Source organism: Stenella coeruleoalba, assembly GCF_951394435.1.
Source record: "Stenella coeruleoalba genome assembly, chromosome: 8".
Taxonomy (NCBI): domain Eukaryota; kingdom Metazoa; phylum Chordata; class Mammalia; order Artiodactyla; family Delphinidae; genus Stenella; species Stenella coeruleoalba.
The window spans coordinates 34098558-34116033 of record NC_137154.1 but is presented as its reverse complement, the minus strand read 5'-3'; the positions used below and the strand labels follow the sequence as shown (position 1 = coordinate 34116033).

The 17476-nt window shown below is 34.2% G+C and overlaps 1 protein-coding gene across 6 annotated transcripts in view; it reads left to right on the top strand.

Moving 5' to 3' along the window:
• ANO5 (anoctamin 5) overlaps positions 1–16711 on the top strand; it is a 96123-nt gene extending 79412 nt beyond the window's left edge. For all 6 annotated transcript variants that reach the window (XM_079928252.1, XM_079928251.1, XM_079928249.1 and 3 more), the window contains 5 exons: positions 3584–3714; positions 6533–6738; positions 8367–8545; positions 9953–10058; positions 12987–16711. In XM_079928252.1, the coding sequence (XP_079784378.1) occupies positions 3584–3714; positions 6533–6738; positions 8367–8545; positions 9953–10058; positions 12987–13208 (844 nt within the window). In that variant the 3' untranslated portion in view covers positions 13209–16711. The remainder of the gene's footprint in view (positions 1–3583; positions 3715–6532; positions 6739–8366; positions 8546–9952; positions 10059–12986) is intronic.
• The last annotated feature ends 765 nt before the right edge of the window (positions 16712–17476 follow it).

Genomic DNA, 17476 nt, shown 5'->3' with positions numbered 1-17476 from the left:
TTAGACCTGAAAAAACTAAGAGTTTACATTCATAGACCCTCATTGGAAGAACTACTGAAAAAAGAAATGAAAGTGTGCAATGCAAGAAACATTGGTTAGTACAGCAATTGGTAGCTCAAAGAAGAATGTAGTACTTTGGTATAAATCTTTAAAATATATGAGATTTGTATGCTGAAAACTACAAACCCTGTTGAAAAAAAAATTACACCTATGTGAGTGGAGAGAAACGTGTTGATGGATTGGTAGACTCAACTTAATAAAGATGCCAATTATCCCCCAAATTGATAAATAGATTTGTTATTCCAATCAAAATATCAGTAGGATTTTAGTAGATATAGATAAGTAGATGCTAAAATTTATATTGAAGGCAAATGACCTAGAATAGTCAAAACAAATTTGATAAAGAAGAATAAATTTGGAGGAATTACACTATTCAATTTTATGACTTACTATAAAACCATTTAAATCAACGTGGGATTGTTGAAGGGATAGACATATAGGTCAAATGGAACAGAGATTGAAGAAGTAAATCCACACAAATATGGCCATTTTATTTTTGACAGAGGTGCAGAAATAATTCATTGAAGAAACAACAGTCTTTTCAATAGCTGGTGCTGGAACAACTGGACATCCATATGCAAAATAACAAAACTCCATGAGTTAGTTCAAAAGTTAATTCAAAATGGATCATAGATGATAAAACTGTTTTTTTTTGAGAAAGCAAGGAAGTGATTACAAAATTCAAGATAAGGGTTACTATGTGGGGATCAAGGGGTTTGTAATTGGAATGGAACACATAGAAGTGCTTCTGTGATTCCTAGCAAAGTTCTCTTTCTTGAACTGGGTGGTCTCTTTTCCTTTGTGATTCCAGTTACATGCATGCCCATCTTTCTGATATTGTCTCAAAAATCTCAGGTGTTCTTTTCCCTTTTTAGCATTCCTTTTTTCTTTCTATTTTGGTTTTGATATAAGCAGAATATGTTTTCCTTTTAATTCACACATTTGCTGCAGTATTTCATATTGTCTTATTTGTTAATTTTTGCCAATTTGGAGAGTGTAAATGATATCTCATTTTGGTCTTATTTTTCATTTCCCTGATTAAGAACATGAATGAGTCTCTTTTGACCATATGTGTTTTCTCTTCAATGAAGTGCTTATTTGTGTTGTTTAATCATCCTTCTACTTGTATGTTTATCTTTTTCTAATTGATTTGTAGAAATACTGTATAACTCTGGTTACTGTGTTTTTGTTTGTTTGCTTTTTGGTTATATGTGTTGCAAATATTTTATCCCAGCACAATTTTTGTTTTTTTATTTCTTAATAGTATCTTTTTTTTTTTTTTGCGGTACGTGGTCTCACTGCTGTGGCCTCTCCCATTGCGGAGCACAGGCCCCGGACGTGCAGGCTCATCGGCCATGGCCTACAAACCTAGCCGCTCCGCGGTATGTGGGATCCTCCCGGACCGGGGCACAAACCCGTGTCCCCTGCATCGGCAGGCGGACTCTCAACCACTGTGCCACCAGGGAAGCCCAATAATAGTATCTTTTTGGACCAGATAATTGTTTGGTGTGAGGTGCTGTCCTTTGCGTTGTAAGATGTTTTGCAGCATCCTTGAACTCTACCTGCTATATGCCAGTAGCCCACCTTCTCCCCAGTTGTGACAGCCAAAAATGCCTCCAGATACTGCAAAAGTCCCCTTGTGGGCTAAATCACTTCCATTTGGGAACCACTGCTGTAGATGGACAAAAGTAGATACTTTTAATATAGCAAAATTTTTATCAATCTTTTCTTTTATGGTTTAGTATTTTTAAAGTCTCGTTTAATACACCCTTTCCTACCTTAAAATCAAAAACCTATTCTCATATAATTACATCTAAATATTTTTAGCATTTTAACATTATTGTTGCCTTTCTCTTTTAAATTCTTAATATACATGGAAAAGCTTTTTGTGTTTGATATGAAGGTCAAATTTAATTTCTTACACACACACACACACACATATATATATATACATATATATTACATATATATAATATATATCATGTTACCATTTATTGAGAAGTCCCTCTTCCCCACTCTCCATGATCTGCAATACCATGTATGCCAAATGGCAAGTACAAGGCTATTACTAGGCCTCCATTCTGTTCCAGGATTTGTCTATCCCTACACCAATACTACACTCTCTTAATACAGCTTTATAATAACTCTTCATATCTTCTGGGACAGGTTTTACCAACTTATTCCTCATCTATAGAATATCTTGGCTATCCTTTGTCTTTTGTCTTTCTGTGTAAATTTTAGAAACATCTTGTCAGATTTCACATGGGAAAGTATTTTGGTTTTTTGATTGAAATTACATTCCAGTTGTTTCAATAAGACAACTGACATTTTATTATGCCAGGTCTTTTTATTCATGAACATTTAGTTTGGACTTTAATGACTTCAAATAAATATTTAAACTTCAGCATACAAGTCTTATAAATCTTTGGTCAAATCCATTTCTAGGTACTTTTCATTTTAATTGCTATTGTAAATGGTATCTTTCTAAAAATTATATTTTCTACCTGTGTTTTGTGGGTATATAGGAGTGCAATATATTGATAAATCTATTATTATTTCTAATAATTTTTATCTAACTTCATTGGGGTTTTCTATGCAGATAATCCATTCACATTACTGTTAGTAATTATAGATGTCTCTTCTATTTCCAATTCTTTTGCCTTTTTCTTTTTCATTTTATTGTTCTGGCTAAGATCTCCAATAAAGTCTTGAATGTGATCATACACACCCTTATTTTGTTCTTGATTGTAAAGGGAATGCTTCTCACTTTTCCCTATTAAGAGTGATGTTAACCCCAGGATTTTGGTAGATGCTTTTGGTCAGATTGAGGTAATTATCTTCTTTTCCTACTTTTCAGTCATAAATAGGTTTTAGTAGGTGATTGAAATACATCAAATGCATTTTTCTTCATCAATCAACATGATTTTATATTTTTCTCCTTAAATTTGTTAATATGGTCTCTTACATTGATTGTGTTTCTGATAAAAATAATCTTTTTGTTCCTTAAGTAATCCAATATTATTGTGATATATTTTATATAGTATAGAATTTAGTTAGGTAATATTTTATTTAGGATTATTGCATTTATTTTCATGTGTTAGATAACCTCTTCGTTCCCTAGTCATACATTTTCTATTGTAACCCACTCATTTCCCCAAGTGGCCTTCAGAGTATCATGACAACATAAAGAATAGTGAATTAAATAGATAAAAACCATCCTGTAGTGATCCTCTCCTCCACATGCTCTTTAACAGAACTGTCTCTGAGTAAATACACTTCCCTGCAGAGAGTCAGGGTTGTCTTACTTTCTCAATCACCCAAGTAAAGATCTTTTGCCTCATCAAGTACTGTGAACAGAACATAAGGTTCTGACTTGGACTTTAGCTGTAGTCTTAACCTCTACATGTTCTGTGATCTAAACTTACTTACCCTCCCTTACCGCCATTTTTTAGATCTAAGACTGATTCTCTGACCCCTTTCTTTTAAACCCTATTTCATGTATTTACTTTATCACTTCCAACAGCTTGGTTCTGAATTGGTGGAGACGCCGAAAAGCTCGAACCAACTCTGAAAAGCTATACAGTCGATGGGAGCAGGACCATGACCTTGAAACTTTTGGTTCTCTCGGACTATTTTATGAGTACTTGGAAACAGGTAATTTTCAACCACTGCCTTGAAACATGGAATAGGCTGAGTAAAATAAGTATTTTTCAGCTCTTAATATTTCTTCCTACCTTGCACATAGTAGGTGTTCAGTAAATCATTGGCTAATGGATGAAAAGATAGATGGGTGGGTATGGAAAAGATTGGTTCAGTATTTCTATTTCCCACCAAATATGAATGAAATTAATTTCAAAACACCAATCTCAGAGATATTTTTCCTATCAATTTAATGTTAATGCTGTTGAACCAAATAAAGTAAGGATCACTTTTTTTTGTGGAAACAATCAAAATATTTATTGACAGATGAATGGATAAAAAAATGTGGTATAAATATACATATAATGGATTTTTATTTTATTCAGCCTTAAAAAAACCAAATCCTGCTCTACATGACAACATGGATGAACCTTGAGGACACTATGCTAAATCAAATAAGCCAGTCAACTGTGTGATCCCACTCCTACTCACATGAAGTACTTAAAATGGCCAAACACATAGAAGCAGAGATAGAATGGAGGTTGCCAGGGGCGGGGGGGAGGGGGAAATGGAAACCCTCCCCCCCCTTCAAATAACACTTAACAAGGGCAGCTTTGTTTTAACCTAAAACAGAAGAAATGAGTGCCAGTTACAAACATTCATACAAATCTCCAATATCAATTCTTGATAAAGATCTTAATTTAATACCTTGTCCAACTAGATTATTTGGCTTAGGTTTTTGTTTTGTTTTGTTTTGTTTTGTGGCAGAGTCCTAACCACTGGACCACCAGGGAATTCCCCTTGGCTTCGTTTTATAAGGCAGAACACTGTCTCTCCCTCCATGTCCACAGGAGAAAGGGAATGTTGCCAAATCTTTTCTGAGTCTCTTTTTGTTAACTATGAAGACTTGCATTTTGTAAGGCTAATCTCTGGAATTCTGTTAAGTAAGGATCAGTTTTTAATACCTGTCTCAAATTAGTTTAAGTAGCTTTCTCCTTTCATTTGCCTCAGTGACTGCTCATAGAATATGTTGAAAAACATTTACAAAGCCTGACATACATTTAGTGTATGTCCCTTGTTTCAAGCTGAAAAGAAGAAGGCAAAAAGCAGTTATGCAAGTGAAACCCAGATTGAACGCAAGAAATGCATGAAATATTCTAAGGATTGAAAAGAGAAGAGAACTTGAGATGAAATTTTAGGAGAAATAATAATGGGGACTGCTTGTGGAGTTTATCCAGGGTGTTTCCTCTCAGATGTCCTTCTCTGCTTCTGTGGTGGAATTAAAGAGGACTGTTTTCCCAACTTATTCTCATGGCCCATAAAAGTCATGATAGAATAACGGAGATGACCTGAATTTGTTACCAATTCTCCACTGTAACACATACATATGATACCTGGATTAAAATAGGTACATCAGGACAAATAGGAAGAAGTCTCCAGTTATAAAATTAGGTAGTCCTTGCTTTATGGAGTGATAAGGCTGTAATTTTTAACTAATTGCTTATGTTTCAAGTGAATTTGTACATAAATGTATCAGAGATTATAACTAAAATTAAAAGATGAAATCAGGGTTTCATAACAAGATTAACTACCATTTATTGAGACACCACTAAGAGTTAATTTATTCTAGATATTTTACATACACTATCTCTAATCTTGAAACATTCTACAGAAATAGTCATTTTATCTTAGAGGGTACTGAAACTTGGATAGATTAAGTAATTTGCCATGGGCCACAGAGATTATAGGTAAAGATCTGGGATTTGAACCTAGAAATTCAAGCTGTTTCTATGTAATACTTTGTCTTAACTTTCTATTTCTTGGTTCAGTAGAGAAGTCAGGAAGGAGGCAGTTTGTTCCCTTAGTTTAGTAGATGACAAGACTGATTCTAATGAGAAATCTTATGAGAAGAGCTGAAATCCAGAAACACTCAAGATCTAACTAAAAATAGAGGACTAGTGGAAGATTCTTTTCTTCCTTTTTCCTTCAATGGAAAGCCATTTTTTGTATCTCTTCTTATTTTTTCTTCACTCATGTGGGAAGCCCAGTTTGCCAGCTGCGTGGATTCTTTCACCCCAAGCACTGTTGGAAACAAAAGAAGAAAAGTGGAGAGAGAAGCCAGCTTACACAGGTGTTAAGCCTCAATGAGGAAAGAGAGTAAAACTTATTTAGAAAGATGTGAAGTTAGTACAGAGGATCAGGACCTTAACAAATACCTCATTCCAGGATATGTATATTTCCTTTGCCCACATATATTTCTGATGCTTTATATGATTCATTTCCTGATTTGTTGTCAGATATCTTGTTTGTTCTGCCTTTTCCTCTGTTAACATCTTCAAATCTTAAATAATGCATTCGTTCATAAGGCTTATAGTTGAGTGTCTTTATATACCCCAAACATACAAATGAGTCGGTCATTATCCCTGATCTTAAAAAGTACATAGATTAGCAAAATAGAAAACTTGATTACCCCACTGATGTGCCAATACCCATGTAAATGCTGGGGTAGCATAGACCTAAACATAGACCATAGTAAAAGACTGTGTTTTATGAATAATAACAATATCTTATCTAACAAGAATAAATGCTTTCTTCAGACAAGCAGGTCTCAAAAGAAACAGCAGGGATGAAGCTGAGCTGTACATGACCAGCTCAACAAATAAGTCACTGTGCTTCCTATAGGGAAGAGGATGTGGACAGCTGGAAAGAGACCTGGAGTGTTTTGCTGATGTAGATCCCTCCAAAATGAGGGAAGTTGCAGGAGTTAGGCAGAGTGTTCCCCGTTTTCCCCTCCACAATAATGAATTTGTGAATTTTTCTCTTATCCCTGCAGTTATCCAGTTTGGATTTGTTACATTATTTGTGGCCTCTTTTCCTTTGGCTCCTCTTCTTGCTCTCTTGAATAATATAATAGAGATTCGAGTGGATGCCTGGAAGCTTACTACTCAGTACAGGAGACCTGTAGCCGCTAAGGCTCATAGCATAGGTGTTTGGCAAGACATTCTTTATGGAATGGCTGTCCTTTCTGTTGCAACTAATGTAAGTAGACCTATTTCAGTGGAATAACTGTACTTTTTTCTTTTCTTGAGGATGGGGAGATGTGAATGATGTTTAACTCAATCTTTATTTACATTGATTTCATCATGGCCCATAAAGGTAAAACATCCCTAAACTTTTATGTGCTAAACAACATAGGCAACTCTATGACATGCAAACTCTTAGATATACAAGGAAAATTGTAAAAAACATGCTTATTAAAATACCATGATATAGTTTCATAGCATGTGACGAAGTAGACAGAAAATAAGTAATGGTATAAAGGATTTAATAATACAATTAAAGCTTGATTATACATAAAGTTGTATACTACAAACAGAATACACAACATTTACCTGTCATTTTTATGGAGCACTTATTAAAAATGATAATAAAACTGAATTCCCAAAAGCAGAAATTTTACAATGAATATTCATCTATAATGTATAAAAAATGAAGTTGATAATAAGATAGCCAAAAAAGAAAATTTAACCACTTAACATTCATGCTTCCAAGGAAGCTTATTGTACAAAGATGAAATAAAATTGAAGTTATAAGGAAAGCTTAATTAAAATGAAAGCCTATCAAAATTTTCCTAGCTGATTTTAGGAATCAGCCAGAACCATATTTATGAAAACTATATACCAATAAATGCTTTTATTATTGAAAAAGAAGAAGGAAACCATGAGCTGATCATGTAACTTGTGAAACTAAGAAAAAATGTAAAACTAATCAATAGAAAGTAGTAAGAAAGAATTAATGAAGATATAAACAGAAATAAATTAGAAAACAAACAAAAAGCAATATAATTGCTAAATAAGTCGAGTTGGTTCATTGAAAAGATAAAATAAAACTGAAAATCTCAAACAAAAAAAAGAATTACAGGGTACAAGTGAGAAAATTATAAGAATGGTATGTATGCATTTATTCTAATAATTTTTAAATCTATTTGAAATTGTCACTTTCTAGAAATAAAACTGCCAAAATATATTCAGTAAGTGATAATAAAACATGAAATGGACCAGTAACTATAGAAGCAATATTAAAAGATTTTAAAAATCTACCACTAAAAATGTAGATGGCAGGGCCAAATGGTTTTAAATTGACTTGTCTTACCTAAAGGAAACATGACATGTATAGTATTCCAGAGCTTAGGAAAGGATGGGAAAATACCATTCCTGTGGCATCAAATACTGAAATTAATTGCACTGAACTGTGGGAAATTTACCAGTATGGTCCTCTTGTTTCTTCATTCTCCATTCCACACACACACACACACACACACACACACACACACACACGTCCAGCCCAGTAAATTTGGTTAAGAAATGTAAGAAATAGCAAGCCATGATGGAAGGAGATAGACACAGGCATGGTGTTTTTGGAGACAGATACATTTAGGTTAAATTTTCAATGTAGCACTTTCTAGCTATGAAATCTTGGAATACTGATTATACACTGTAAATGAGCTATTTTATGTTCTAGGTCAAAGACTCATATATTAATTTGATTAATAATAACATTCTAATCGTTTTGTATCCATAAGGCATATGGAACTGAAAGATATACGAATCAGACGTTTGTAAAACTGCATTGTTAGCTCACGATCTCCCTCTTGTTTTGTCCTTTAGGCTTTTATTGTTGCATTTACATCGGACATGATTCCCCGTTTAGTTTACTACTATGCCTACTCAAAAAATGCCATTCAGCCTATGAAAGGGTATGTCAATAACAGCCTGTCAATATTCCTGATAGCCGATTTTCCAAACCACACTGTGCCTTCGGAAAAACGAGACTTCACCACTTGCAGGTTTTCTCTTATTTTCATTTTGTTTTTTAAATGTATTTCTTAAGTTCTCCATTTCCTTCATGTCTTACAAAAAAAAATTTACTTGGGGCAGTAAAAATCCTGGATAAAGTGCATGAATTCTAGAATTCACACATTGTATGGTTCTGATTTGAAAAAGTAGAATGCCCAAAAGTAAGACAATATTATGGGTAAAGATAATGTCAATTTTGAATTGTTTCTTATTTTCTAAGTTTATTGGAAAAATTTTCTTCAACAAATACCTCCTTGGTCCCAAGTTGCAATATCTATAATCATACAGCATGGTCATATTTTACATGCATTTAACCTACTTGAATTTAACTATGTGTCCTCAAAAAGAGGCAGAGTAAGGAAGAGAGAAATAATATGATTAGTTCACCAGCCATCACATTTAAAAGGTTTCTTCATGTAGGGAGTGTGAACTTGGATTTGTAAACCTGCTGCTTTCACACTCAGTGTCTCACGTACTGTGAGGATCTTTTTACTCTAGGATTTAAAGTTATATATATTTATTTATGTATGTGTGTGTATGTATGTATGTGTGTGTGTGTGTGTGTGTGTGTGTGTATATATATATATATATATATATATATATATATATATATATATGGTACGTCAAGTCTTTTAAACTTAAACCTTAAACCAAGTGCTTCATCTGGTATTCCAACAACAACAAAAAAAAAACCCAGCAAAATGTTGCAACACAGGTAGACAAAAGCATTGTTATATTCTATATTTATATAGAGAGGAATCATAACATGGGCAACTGTCAGATTTCTTGATGTCATCACTTCCTACCTGAACTAAATCTTTGAACATTAATATCTAGACACTTGCAGAAAAAAATGAACTCACAAATTGAACACCAAGAAAACCCCAGAAGGCTAATAAGGAAAACAAAAATAATGCAGTATCATATAAGCTGAGAAAATAGAGTTTCAAGAAAATAGGAATGGTCAACAATGTCAAGTTCTGTTCTTCACAGGTCAAATAAGATCTGGATGAAAATGTTCCTTCAGTTTAATGATAGGAGACAGTTGGTGTCAGTGGAGTGATGATAGAACTAAGTGTGTTAAGGAGTAGGAAGAGAGGGAATGGAATGGAAAGAGCAAATTTTGCTATAACTCTCTAGAGAAATTTGTCTCTGAAGAACAGGAGAGCAGTTTCACTTGTGTCTCTTGCTACATATATACTATACAAAAGTAACATATGGCTCTTCTTTTTATCTGTATAGGAAAGATAAATGTTTCATAATAGCAATTATTTTCCTTTGACTTGACTTTTGTTGTCAACTGAAAGGGTCTCTTACAAGAAATAATATGAATTTATACTAGGTCTCTTTGTTTGAAGTTATAGCTTATATTTTGCATTTACTTCCATTTTTTTCAGGTACAGAGATTACAGAAATCCTCCTGATCACGAGGAGAAATATTTTCATAGTATGCAGTACTGGCACGTCCTTGCTGCTAAGATGACCTTCATCATAATTATGGAGGTGAGCCTTTATTAACTTTCATGCCAGTTAGTGTCTTTTCTCCCTTTAGGCATATATTTCTAAGCATATTTGTTCCACAGAAAATTAGCATTATCTCAATAGACTATTTTGAAGGAAGTATTTGTTCTCATAAAAAGTAAGTTAGGAATATTTTAAGTACAGTGGATTGCCTATTACTCACTTACTCTTGTTGAAGATACCAAGGTAACAGAAAAGAAAAAATGAGACCTCTGTCTTTGAGGTCAGTCAGAGGGCAGAGGACCCACTTATTTTACTGAATACCTATTATTAATAAATAGTGGTTGCAGAGGCTATAATAATAACTTTGTAAGTTCGGCTTTATTATTCACCCTTGACAAATGAATCCAACAGTCAGCAAAATTAGTTATTTGGTTTAAAGATAATCGGCTAATATTAGAGCTGGGTTTCAATGCCAGATGTCTCACTGCCAAGCCTCTGCTCTGTCCACTATATTATGTTTCCTACCTTGTGGAAAATCTAGGGTAATTATGGATATAAGACATGCAATACAAAAGAACCAATACAGAGGGGGTATTTGACTAAGTTACAAATTGAGTGCTACAAATCATAAGACATGAAGGCCGATAAGGGAGAGATAAATAAATGTTAGGCATTTTTTCACTCGACAGTAAAGGCCAATAATAGACTAGATAAGTCTAATGCAAGAAAACACAAATTCCTATCAGTTTTTGTTTAATTTGTTTTATTTTTATCAAGGTTATACATGTAAGTAATTTAAATCCTCACCCCTCTCAGTTCCTTATGAATTTATCACTTTCATTCCCACATTTTCCATCAACGGTTTAGATCATCTTTCAGCCTGGTAAATTACAAAAGGAATTCTTTGGAATTTTTGTTTCTGTTTATTTTTTTTGATCATCCCAGGCTCCGACTCACCATCATTCTGGAACTTCTCTTCAACTTCTCTTATACTGAATACTATATTTTCTTCCATCAATTTTTGTCCCATTCTTGAATTACTAGCTTATTTTGATAAAGCACATCTTTCATTAATTTTCTGAGGAAAATAATGGACAATTTTTGAGAACTTGAATATTAAAATTTCTTCTTTTTCCACATAGATAATTAAATGGTATAGAATTTGATTAAAAGTCATTTTCCCTGAAAATTTTTGAACCAACTTTTTTTAGGTATTCCTGAAATTTTCCAAGACATTGCTCTATTTTCTGTCAGCTTCTAGTGTTGCTATGAAGTACAATACCATTCTAATTTCCCGTTCTTTATGATTTTTTTATGTATCAATAAGCTTTGAGGATTCTCTCACTAGTCCTTTTATGAAACTTCACAAGACAGTCATGTGATGTTGGACTATTAATATTAATTGTTCTGGACACTCACTAAGCCCCTTTGACCTGCAAATATAATTACCCTTTAAGTTGAGAAAATTTGCTTGTACTATTTTTTTTTTTTTTTTTGCGGTACGCAGGCCTCTCACTGTTGTGGCCTCTCCCATTGCGGAGCACAGGCTCCGGATGCGCAGGCTCAGCGGCCATGGCTCACAGGCCCAGCCACTCTGTGGCATGTGGGATCTTCCCGGACCGGGGCACAAACCCGTGTCCCCTGCATCGGCAGGTGGACTCTCAACCACTGTGCCACCAGGGAAGCCCTGCTTGTACTATTTCTTTGATAATTTCCTTCTTTTCTCTGTTCTGTCTTTCTGGGACTTCTGTTATTCAGGTGTTACAACTGTTTTGAAATTCTGTTATATTTATCATTTATTTTCTCTCCTATAAATAGTCAGATTCATATCTTTGTTTTTTTATTCTACTCTTCTCTTGCTCTCATCATTATCTAGGTATCCTCTTAGTTCCCATTTGTGTGCTTCAGTCTTACCCTTTCATATTAGAGACTTTCTTACGTATTTGGTTGTTCTTGGCAATCTGCTCATATTTAAGAGCGAAGCAAGGAAAGCCGATTATAAGCTTTGTGTGCCTACAGGAAGAACGTCACTTGGGTGGGCTTCACTGTAGGGTGATAAAGGGGCCTTTTCATTTGAGACCTACAAAATTTTGATATCTATAATTCTAACTTCTCTGATTAGTTATTTTTCCCAGAGAGAAATCCTCCAACCTCCTGTTTGTTGAGCTATTTCATGACTGTGTTGAGAGCCAAGAAAGGCAGGAGGGGCTAGAGATCTCATGGTTCAGAATGCTGAATTGCATTGAGTTGCCCTGTTTCCAGTATGGTGCCACACCTCCATCTTTCGCCATCTCTGCTGCCTGTGAGTTCACAGCTCTGTGTCTTAATTTCTGCAGAAAATATAATTTCTGCAGAAAATAAGGTACTCAGTTGCTGTCAGGGTGGGATTGGAGAGAAGTAGTTCCTGAACATGGTTGAGAGAGAGGCTCTGAAAATTCATCTGCCCCTTATACAAATTTTTAAATAAGCCTCTTATTTTTAACTCCACCCACACTACACCTTCAAAGTCCTTAGTTGAACTTTTCTGAACTTTTCTGATGATTTGAAACAAAATTGGCTTTTGTCTTGATTTCTACCATCACTGTATCACCAACTGCAAATTTAAGTGCTAGCTTTCTTCACTGTCTCGAGTCTGTTATCACTGTTTCCTCCCTTTTTTGTGTGTCTTTGTGAACAATACAATTTTTAAATTTCTTTACAAATATTTTATTAGGTTTTCAGGAGGAAGCATAGATGAAGAGTATATTCAATAACCACGTTCAACTGGAATCTCTGTAATCACGTATTTTAGTATATATTTGTTTGCTTAATGTTGGTCTTTGTAGGAAAGTTCCAGGACAGGGACTATATCTCTTTGTTTTTCCTTCTAGCTACTGTATCGAGCACAGTTTGTTGAACGAATGAAACAATTTGTATGAACATTTGAAAACTCTAGCAGTGTGTCTGATTTTCTTTTGTTTCCTCTAGCATGTTGTGTTTCTAATGAAATTTTTGTTGGCGTGGATGATCCCTGATGTTCCAAAAGATGTTGCGGAAAGAATCAAGCGAGAAAAGTTAATGACTGTCAAGATTCTCCATGACTTTGAGCTTAACAAACTGAAAGAGAACTTGAGAATGAATTCTAGTGATTTTGCCAAGCATCTCATTATTCAGGAAAACAAAGTACAGCTGGCTAAATCAGCAACCTAATCAACATAACAAGTAAGTGGCTGGTTGCCTGCCTGACTTCACAGTTTTCCCTGGGTTTGGGGCCAGAAGCCAGAAGCCATGTGTCAATTTTACCCTTTCTTCTTTTTTGCTTAACTCAAAGTTTTTGTACACTCATATAGAGGCCAACTTAGTGGAGGCTGGAAGAATACCACTTGTCTGCTTCATTGGCTGGGCCCACCCCAGATATTGTTTTCTGGGGTTCTATAAATGATTGTTAAATGGATGTGTGAAATCAGAATATTGGAAGATCATGGGATGTTGCAATTTAGGATTAAACACTGGACGTGAGCTGTCCCATCACCTTCCAGTGCAGCTGCACATTTTCATGGTCTTCATTCTATTGGGTTGTGTTATATCTCTGTCCCATGAAGAAAAGTATTGGGACAAAAAGAAAAGAAGTGAAGAGGTCTACTGAGTCATAAATATATCCTGCCATTTTAGACTATGCAGATGAAAAACCAATATCAGATGACATAAGAAAACTTACATATTAAAAATATTGGGTAAATCTCATGGCAGGGGTTTGTTCCCAAAATCATCCTGAATAAGGTAAACTTCCATCAGAATTCCAGATAGTCCTTCCAGGTAAATACAAAATTGATTTTTCAAGAGACTGAACATTTGGGTTTAAGCAAAAGACTAACAACTAATTTCTTTAAATATAACATTTCAGAAACCGTTTTACGACTGGATTGTGCATTGTCTTATCTGGGAAACAGCATTGAGAAGGTATTAGATTGTTTCAGGTCTTTAAGTAAATGAAAGATATAGAGAAGTGAGTGTGTCTTCTTAGTAGTTAATGAATGCAAGATAGTATATATCAGTTAATTTATTGACTTCAATCTAAAAAATCATTGAATTATTTTTAAAAATAATTTTTCTTCCACAACTCCTATTTTGCATCATGAAGCCTGTTTGAGCATTAACTATTTGTATAAGTTCGGTACAAGTTGTTTATGAAATTCTATCTCGTTTAAAGCAGTCTCAAATCTTGTAATGAGTTTACGATTTTTTCTATTGGTGCACTGCTGTACAATGCTCAGTGCCTTGCTCCTATGCCTTTGCCCCACAAGATGTGGTTGTACTGTTGATTTAATGTGATATAACATCTCAGGTGTGAGCTTCTTTTAGAGAAATTGTTAGTTTAACATCAATCACAGAGTTTAACACCAAATGTGGATCACCCAAGTAAGAATGAGGTGATGGATTTGATAGCTAAGTAAAAAAAATATATTCGTTGAATTATTTCTCTCATACTTAAGCCTATGGCACATGTACCCCAATTCTTGTCCTTCTTTCCCTTAAAAAGTACTTAATATATATTTTAAACACTATAGAGAGATGTAGTTTAATTTTATAACATTTGAATCTCTAGTTTCAAATTACACTTCATTTTCAAAAGAATAGTGTTTTTTAATTGCACACAAAAGAAGAAACTTTATTACAAGATTTTTTAAAAAGTAGTGTTTCATTATTTGATCCTAATAAGATTTTATAGAATTGCCAGTATTAAGTGTATGGCAGGTAGTATTAACTAATGATCAATATTAAGTATTTAGAACTGAGGATTATGAATTTATAAAACCATGAGACAGTTACCCCAGTATTGGCAGTAATTTATCATCCACTGGGTAGATTTTATGAACACTTTTGCATAATTTGAAATGATCTCATTATTGAAGAATGATTTTACATGTGGAGGAGTTTATTTTCTTTGAGAGAACCAGTTAGTGTTACTATGAAATTAGCCACAGATGCAGTATTTTTGCTTGTCAAAGCAAACTCTGTTACTATGATGTTGTACAGCTCATACTGCTTCCTTCCTGGGAGCTAATAAAAATAAGGAAGAGCATGGAAAACGGTTTCTCAGATATAAGGTTTACTTTTTATGGCTTAACAGTGTTTATAGAGCTAGACTGTAAGATAAAGAAAGACAAATTTAATTCACATGGTTATCTGTACACTGCAATCTTAAAACGAAACAACTCAAGTGTTGGGTTTCTAGGATGTACGGAGAAACTAGCAAGGAAAGAAATAGTTTTTAAGATAAGTCAATAGTTCCTATGATGGGTAGATATTTTCCTTTTAAAATGTTGACAAATACTTTATATTCACATTTCAGTTTTCTACCAAGAAGTTTCTCACATTTTAAAAGGAAATACAAGTATCTCTCACTTTCCTAAAAGCTTGAGGAACCAAATCCGAAAGCCAAATCGCTTCAGATAGATTTGTCTTGTCTAGTTAAACCCATTAGTTGTCGTAAGAGGGCTGAGTTGAGCACCTGACTACCAGATGTAAGTTGATATTTATTAGCATGGCAGATGTTTTTATAATTCAATCAAATCCATAGTTATTTTTTTCAGAAATGTTCCAGAAATCATTTGAGACTTTCTTTGAAATAATATGAAGTACAAAATCCAAAGAAAAAAAAAACCTCTTTTCAAATGTCATCTCAAATTTTCACCTTCATCAGTTTTTCTTTGCACAAAAGAAGCAGAATCCACTTCAAAAGGAACCCATCAAGAAGAGGGGGGTGTCTTAATTAAATGGAATGCTATCTTATTTTTGCTGCCTCTCGTGACTCCTCTTGACTCTAACAGTCTTCTTTTAACTAAGCCATCAAGCAAGTTATCAAGGAAAAGGAAAAGGAAAAGGAAAGAAGAAGATAAAGAAGAGGAGGGACAGAGGAAGGAGATAAGAGTTCCCTCCTTATGAACCTGTGTGTGCTCCTATGGGGAGAGAGGTGTTGTGAGGTGCATTGTGCAGCTGTGGATGCTAAGAAGAATGTCTCTTTCCTAAAACATCTAATGAGGGTGAGAGAAAAGCCAAAGAAATTTCAAGTTGAACACTATTATATGTCAAAAGTAAAACTTTGATTTCCAAGTGACTTTGTAGTGTCAGCTGCCATGTGTAGCCCTGGGTCTCTGTTGATTACAACAGTTGAGGCTGAGGAATTTGTGCTGCTGATTCAAAAGGTGAATATATTGTTGTGAAAGAACAATATATTCTCTTTTGTTTTTAATCAGTACCAGTTATTATGTTATCAAAGAATGTTATTAAGGAAAATAGCATTGCAAGAAGTACCATTGGCCAGGCTTGAATGTCTGCTCACATGAATCCCTATTACTGTTATGTTATTTTTTTTTCTAGACAGTATTTTACTCCACTACTTTATGTGTAATAATTCAAGTATGTCAGTTATTCCAGGATTATGTAAAAATTCAGGAGAATATTAAAACGTGGTTCAATGTGTGTTAAATACATTCTTCCCTCTCCTAAAACTCTTCGACTAGGTGTGTCTTTCCTATGAAAGATTATGTGCCATGGTGTTAACCAAGAAAACAAGTGCTTTCTTTTCTTCTCTTTCTTTCTTTCTTCCATTTTTTTTTTGCAAGGAGGGTGGTATGCAGGTACACAAGAAAAGTATCTCTTAAGTTACATATACATAAATTTTATAAATCTCAAGAGATTCAAATATGCACAATGAATAAAGTAATACTTAATTTTAAACTACATTTTGACATGAGCTCAACTTATTCTTACAGTAAAATATTGATATGCTTTTTCTGAATTTGAGTGCTGTAAGAGGTTTTGAGGTCATTTTTTGTTGTCTAGAAATATTAAAATGCATTATGTATAACATGTTTAATTCACAAAATTACATGTTTGTCACATTTAGAGATGCACATTCCTTGAAGAAGGAGTCTAGATGGTCCAGAAAAAATGGAGAAGGTGGTAATTTTTTGTTGTTTTGCCTTTTTATCTTTTCTACTTTGAAAGGTGATTAAAATGAACAAAAAGGCCCAAGGAGAAAAATAGTGTGTTGAGATATTTTCCAAAATTTTTTCTAGGTCCGCCTTTCCCCAAAAGAAATCCACAACCAGCTTCTTTGGAATTGTCTGGGCCGCTTGTGAGATATGCATATCCCTTGGTTCTATCCCATATCCCTAGGAACAGAGTCTCTTGGAGAGGAGCTTTTAAAAATCTTCAGGGTTACTTTGGGGGGTGGGATATAAGACTGATGAGAATTTCATAAAAATGCCAAATTCCCTAGCCAGAAGTATTTTTTGGAATAACTCTCAAACATTTATTTATCATTCCAACCTATCAGAGAAATATGTAGACTCAGGATTTCCAAATTTGTCAAACTGTTCTAATCCTGCAGTGTGTAGAAGTAATTGAAATCTTACACCCTCAGAACCCTAAGCCTGTGTAGTTAAGAAAATAATTACATAAAATAACTATAG